Consider the following 7,512-nt stretch of genomic DNA (forward strand, 5'->3'; position numbering starts at 1 on the left):
GACTTCCAAGCCGAGCAGGACTCGTCATGTAGTCATTAGGAACTGTTGGGGGTTTAACAGGTTCCAGGGTTTTATAAGGTGTATTCCGTCTAAAGAAGTACAACAGAGAAAGGAATAATGAATAAAAAAGATAAAATGGTATACTCCCCACAAATTTGTGATTGTCCCTTTGTGACAAAGTTTAAAAGACTTTTTTTTTTTTTTCTGACTGGTAAGGGGATCGTAACCACACCGCATTCAGCCAGTGAGCACACCGGCCATCCTTATATATGATCCAAACCCATGGCCTCGGTGCTCCTAGCACCACTGCGCTCCCAGCGCCGCACTCTTCCGAGTGAGCCACAGGGTCGGCCCTAAAAGACTTTTAAAAAAATGTTTAATAAATAAAGTTTGTAATTTTAAAATATATTCTTAAATTGGAGTATACGAATTTTGGTACTTTAACACAAATGCTAAAATTTCTTGCCTTTTCTTAGAAAAAACAGATAAAAGGGTAATTTAAAGTTCTAACATTATTTCTAAAAATAATGGTTATAATTTTTTTAAATGCTCAAAAATGTCGAACTTTGAAATGCACATTATTCCCAGCTCAGTCACCCATAAGCCACTGGTTCTTCACATAGGAAGCTAATTATCTCCTCTGTAATTTATTCCTACTTCAATATAGTAATATATGGAGAACTACAATCTGATGCTAGATGTAATGCCATTAATTTCTCAATAAATAATTTTTACTTTTTTTTTTGGAGCTGGCCAGTACAGGGATCAAAACCTAGACATTGGTACTACCAGCAAAATAGTTTTTACTTTTCTGTTTAATAACTTCATTTTTTTTTTCAGGGGCAGAGTGTTTAAAGAATGAAAACAGGGACTAAGATTCTCTAAAACGTTGATTGTTGATCAACCTCTCCACCAAAACCAAGAAATCTCATATAACATTTCCTGTGTTAAGGTGAACAGTCTTTCAAAAATGTCTCGGCAGGTATTCAATATATTTAATACAGTGAGAAATGGGAAGGAAAAAGCCACCAAATGTTATCTTTTATACTTCTCCAACTGGCCTTCTCATTAAACTACTCTAGTATGAAGAAGCCTAAGATTACCAGCCGAAGCACAGTTACAAGTACTCCAGTAATGAATCCTTAAGTCTCAGGTACCACATAATAGAGGAAACAGAAGAAACTGCAGACTACTAAGCCAAAATATACAAAGTAGATCACTTATTCAAAGTTCTGCAGAAAAAGAAATCAAAAAAGCAAGCCCACTTACAAAAAAATAAATAAAAAACCTAGGAATAAATTTGAGAAAGGGGAAAAAGATCTACAACAAGAACAACAAATCACTGCTAAAAGAAATTAAAGACACAAAAAGATGCAAGACATTCCATGCTCTTGGACTGGAAGAATTAACATTATAAAAATGTCCATACTACCCAAAGCTGATTCAATGCAATCCCCAACAAATTACCAATGACATTCTTCACAGAAACAAAAACCTATTCTAACATTCACAAGGAACAAAAGACCCCAAATAACCAAAGCAATCCTGAGCAAAAAAACTAAAGCCAGAGGTATTACACTACCTGACATCTAATTATACTACAAAGCTATAGTAACCAAAACAGCATGGTACTAGCATAAAAACAAACACTCGGACCTGAGAGAGAATCCAGACATCAACCCACATACTCACAACTGATCTTTGACAAAGGTACCCAGAACATACATTGGGGAAAAGACTGACCCTTCAATAAATGAAGCTGGGAAAACTGGACATCCATATGCAGAAGAATGAAACTAGACCTGTACGTCTTACCATATACCAAAAGCAACTTAAAATGGATTAAAGACTTAAATATGAGACCTGAAACTATAAAACTCCTAAAAGAAAACATAGGGGAAACACTTCAGTAAAATGGATTAAAGACTTAAATATGAGACCTGAAACTATAAAACTCCTAAAAGAAAACACAGGGGAAACACTTCAGGATGTAGGACTGGGCAAAGACTTTATGAATAAGACCCCAAAAGCATAGGCAACAAAAAATAAACAAATGGGATTATATCAAACTAGAAAGCTTCTGCACAGCAAAAGAAACGAGAGTGAAAAGACAACCTACAGAACAGGAGAAAATATTTGTAAACTTTACATCTGACAAGGGATTAATATCCAGAATACATAAGGAACTCGAACAACTTAACAGAAAAAAAACAAGTAACCCAATTAAAAAATGGGCAAAGGAGATGAATAGGCACTTCTCAAAGGAAGATATACAAACGGCTGACAGACACATGAAAAAATGCTCAACATCATTAAGCATTAGGCAAATGCAAATCAAAAAATAAAGCCAAATTGAGATAGCATCTCACCCCAGTTTGACTGGCCATTACCAAAAAGACAGAACAACAAATTGCTGGGGAGAACACGGATAAAATGGAACTCACCCACACTGCTGGGACTGCAAATCAGTGTAGCCATTATGGAAAACAGTATGGACATTTCTCAAACAACTACAGATACAACTGCCATAAAATCCAGCAATCCCACTGCTGGGCATACACCCAAAGGAATGGAAATCATCATGTCAAAGGGATACCTGCACTCCCACGTTTACAGCAGCTCTATTTACAATAGCCAAGAGTTGAAACCAACCTAAATATTCACTGATGGACAACTGGATAAGGAAGATGTGGTATATATACACAATGGAATATTACTCTGCCCCCTAAAAAAGAATGAAATACTGCCATTCGCAGCAACATGGATGAACTTAGAGAAAATTATGTTAAGTGAAATAAGCTGGGCACAGAAGGAGAAATACCTTGTGTTGTCACTCATAAGTGGGAGTTAAAAAAATAAACAAATAGATTTTTTAAAAAAGATATAACAATCACAATAATTCATTGAACTTTCAAAAGAAATCAGAACTGAGTCCACCAAAGTTGGGAAAGGAAGACGGGGAGGAGGAGTTAGCAAGAAATCGGTAAAGGGCCACAAAAAATTATATTGTTTAATGTTGAACATACTAACTATCCTTATTTGAGCATCACGTATTGCACACAGGTACTGATATTCAACCCTGTACCCCACAGATATGTACAATCAATTATGATGCAATTAAAAAAAATTTTTTTTTTAATAAATTAAGAAAAAAAAAAAGTTCTGCAATATACACATGAATACATGTGAATGCACCATATAGAATCCTCTGGTCACTTCAACTGAAATAAAGTTAGGTTTGTATTTTTAAAAAATAATTAGAAGACAAAAAATAAGTAATGCTCATTTACACATATACAATAGAACTTTTCTAGTACAGACCTATAAAAATTATTATAAAGTAGGCATATTCATTGTGGAGTCTGTTCAGGGAAATACGAAGTAAAATGAATTTGTAAAATGTAGCGTGATGTTGTGAAATATACATTTGGTTTTTGTCTCTGTATCCCGGCATATAACTCCTGAAACCCTGAAATTTCCAAGGTTATAAATTCTTTTTGTATGCTAATGAGTTGACCAATGGCTGGCAGCCCCTAAGTAGCTTCAGGATGGAAATTGATCATTGGAAAGACCAAGGCAGATTAGAAGTTTGGGATTCTCAGCCCCACCCTCCAATCTCCAGGGAGGGAAGAGGGGATTGAAGGTTAAGTTGATCACCAGTGGACAATGATTTAACCAATTAGGCCTGTGTAATGAAGCCTCCATAAAAGCTCAAAAGATCAAAGTTTGGAGAGCTTCTGGACAGCTGAACACATGGAGGTTTGTAGAAGATGGTGTGCCCAGGGAGGCATGCAAGCTCTGCACTCCTTTCCCCATTATCTCAGCCCTATGCATCTCTTCATCTGTATCTTTTGCAATATCCTTTATAATAAACCAGTAACTGTGTTTCCATTAGATCAGTGAGCCACTCTAGCAAATTAATCAAACCCAAGGAGGGGTCGTGGGAACCAAGATGCACACACAGCTTCTCAGTCAGAAGCACAGGCAAAACCTGGGGCTTGCAACTGGCATTAGAAGGGAGGCTCAGCCTTATGGGACTGAGTCCTCCACCTGTGTGATCTGACCCTATCTCCAGGTAGACAGTGTCAGAACTGTATTGAATTAGAGGACATTTAGCTGGTATCACAGCAGAATTGCTTCCTTGCTTGATATGTGGTCAACTGCCCCCCCCTCCACCTCCATGCCCCCACACATACACATTTGGTCACAGAAGTCTTCTGTGTTGATCGTTATGGGGTTAGAGAAAAGGAAAAACAGTCTGTCTTTTCCTCACAGGTAGCAGCACATAGAGAATGTCCATGTCAAGGATCCATGCATTTACTTAAGTCAAAGGAACACCTTTTCCTTTAGCATATGAATTCTTTTGTAAAATATAATTAAATTCTTACCCCAACGTTCCCCGGCCTGACATGGGAGGACTTGGTGGTTTCTGAGTAGGAGGCCAAGGATCCATGCATTTACTTAAGTCAAAGGAACACCTTTTCCTTTAGCATATGAATTCTTTTGTAAAATATAATTGAATTCTTACCCCAACGTTCCCCGGCCTGACATGGGAGGACTTGGTGGTTTCTGAGTAGGAGGATTTGTTCTCGACAGTGTGCCAGTTCTTGCAGGCTGGTTATTTCCATGCTAAAATGTGGAAAGAAAAGCTTTTATTTTTATATCAAACTGTTCTCTTGGTGTTTTAACACCATGTATTATTATTTTTTTAATATCAGAATGTGAAGTAAGGATTCCCAGACAGTTTTAATAACGACTTTGGTACTACACTTTAAAATGTCAAGGAATCACTTGCACTCCACTTTTCCTACTATTTTGTGCCATTCTTACCAATTTATGGCAAAACACAGGTGAGATCATTGACTTTTATATAACATTTTATTGCTAAACATGTTAACTGAGATTAAACTTACTTACATTCAAATATTGAGTTTCCTAAAATTTTTGAAAGTGTGCATAAACATAAACTGCAGATCTCAATGTCAATTTGTTAATATACCCTTCCAAAAAAACATTTTTATCTTGACAATTCAGTAACAAAGTCACATATGATGTCTGGGAAACCTCCTAATTGTAAGTCAATGAAAGCAAGGCAACTATCAAAAAATGAGCAAAGCAATAAATGTTAGCAAAATTAATGTTCCTATATAAATGCAGATGTCAATATATCTTTGATATATTAACACAGCCAAGTTAAATGTTGCTGATTTGAACTGAGTTTGAGTAATTTTATCTATATAAATCCTACAGGAAAGCAGACAGACATAAGAATTTTCAAATTTTAGTGGCTCTGCAGCCTCTATCAATATAGAGGGAATACTGTGGATCAAATGATAAGTAACATCTCTTACCTTGGCTTTTAGCCACTTTACGTTGGCAAAAAAAGAGGGGGGAAAAGTAGAAATTAATTCTGATAAGTTATATCTGATAGGACAGGTTTACATTTACAGTTATTCAATTCATGTTAATAAGCTTTTATACAGCCACATTTCAAATACTTTGTAAAAAAATATATATCCATAAGTAATGGGGAAATATAGTACTTCACATATTTTTCAAAAGAAATATATTCAGAAGGAAACCACCACTTAATTATGCCAATCTCATGCAGTCCCAATAATATCTTAGGTCAGTATTTTATCTTATGAAACTAATCCAACTGAATCACAGATAATTTAAAAAGTTACTTTGATTTAAACATAAACACCGTAACACCTTAGATGTAAAGCTATTTTAACACATCAGCATACAAGACCTAATACTTTACTAGATAATGAATGCCCAAATATAAGTATTCGTTGTTTGAATGGTAGTACAATATTTTAATAATTGATAAACTGCAAATGTTTAAATTCAAAATCACAGGTTGCTTACACATTCAGAAAAGGACCTAGCGCTTCAATGTTTAAAAATGAAATCATGATGCACAAGAATAGAAATAAACAGACAGGGTCTTGAAAACCCTCTCATTGCTACCTTATGAACCCAAATCCCAAGCAGGTCCACACTAGTAGGTAGTTATAAGCTGTTTTAGTTCTAAATTTTCTTGTGAATCAGTTTAGTCAAAATTCAAAACTGAAAAGTTGCTTTGATCCTAAAGCTTCCTTCTGTGAAAGATGACTAGCCTACCTACACGAAACAATGCGTACAATCCTAAAGCATCATTACTTGTACTATGACATTACAAAGAAAAAAAAAACTTCACGTTCCAGAGTCTAAATTTTTACAGATTTTTTTGGTTTCAAGTTCCTTCCACAACATCTACTGTTCTCAGTAGGTATCTACAATTTTTCTGGTGACCAGAGAGGTAATATTAACGGAAATCATCCAAAGAAGGAATTTAGCTTCTCTTGAACACATTCTCATTTAGAAACTATGTCAGAAATTTGGTATTCTTTAACGTTTGTTTAAAATTATATTGCTGACTTTTATCTAGAAACAATGTCTGGAACCCTACCTAACCACTACATTTCACATCTGAATTGAGAAAACTAAATTTTAATAATATTATTAGAATCCTTGAAGATAAGATATACTAATGCACATCTTATTATATGTATTATAGTATATATTTATGCTTATTACAGCATATATATACTATAATGTATATCCTGTAGTGTATATACATTACAATAAACAATATCCTAAAATAACTGAGAAAATATTCTGAATATGCCCACACATCTTTCCTCATTTGCTGTTTCAAGTGAAAAAGAAAGAAAACAAATTAGCATTCAAGTACAAGCTGGTTCCCAATGAAAGAATAAAAGGAGCACTAGATTGAGAATGAAAATTCTAGTTGAACTCTGCTACTATCATATGATATAACCTTTAACCTCTTACAGAGCTCAGCCTCATCTATTAAGTGCATTTATTTATGCAGATGTGTTGGGGTTGGGGAGTGTTAGTAGAAAATAATCTCTAGGGGCCGGCCCGGTGGCGCACTGCTACAGTGTGCCGCTTGGGAGCGGGGCAGCGCTCCCGCCGAGGGTTCGGATCCCACATACAGACCGGTTCCCGCTCACTGGCTGAGTGAGGTGTGGGAGCAACGCCGAGGGTTGCGATCCTGTTGCCGGTCCCGGTCCGGTACGGGTGCGACACTGAGGGTTGCAATCCGTTGCCGGACACGAAAAAAGACAAAAAGGAAAAAAAAAAAAAAAGAAAAGAATCTCTATATTTTACAGCTCAAAATATAACTGTTAGCAACCTACAAAACTTTTCCACTTACATGTGTCCAAAATACATCCAAAACAAGGCTGCTTTTTATTTCCTTAAGATCTCGCTTCAGGTCCTTAGCATTTACATTTATGGATGAGTAATTTTACCATTTTCCTGGAATTTAGGTTGAAAACAATGATTCCTCCTTATCTTCTATCCCTAAGTAGATCATACCTTTTCATACTATACATACTATAAATGTCTGTAAGGCTATTTCTTTGAAATGATTCAATAGCTCATTCCTCTGCTTAATAAAATTGAAACTTTTTAAAAAAAATCATTCCTGTGTAAATA

At 35.6% G+C, this 7,512-nt stretch overlaps 1 protein-coding gene across 3 annotated transcripts in view; it reads right to left on the minus strand.

Moving 5' to 3' along the window:
* ABI1 (abl-interactor 1) overlaps positions 1–7,512 on the minus strand; it is a 31,305-nt gene that overhangs the window by 20,779 nt on the left and 3,014 nt on the right. For all 3 annotated transcript variants that reach the window (XM_008585003.1, XM_008585002.1, XM_008585001.1), the window contains exon 2: positions 4,529–4,629. In XM_008585003.1, the coding sequence (XP_008583225.1) occupies positions 4,529–4,629 (101 nt within the window). The remainder of the gene's footprint in view (positions 1–4,528; positions 4,630–7,512) is intronic.

The sequence above is a fragment of the Galeopterus variegatus genome, unplaced genomic scaffold (assembly GCF_000696425.1).
Source record: "Galeopterus variegatus unplaced genomic scaffold, G_variegatus-3.0.2 Scaffold3419, whole genome shotgun sequence".
Lineage (NCBI taxonomy): Eukaryota > Metazoa > Chordata > Mammalia > Dermoptera > Cynocephalidae > Galeopterus > Galeopterus variegatus.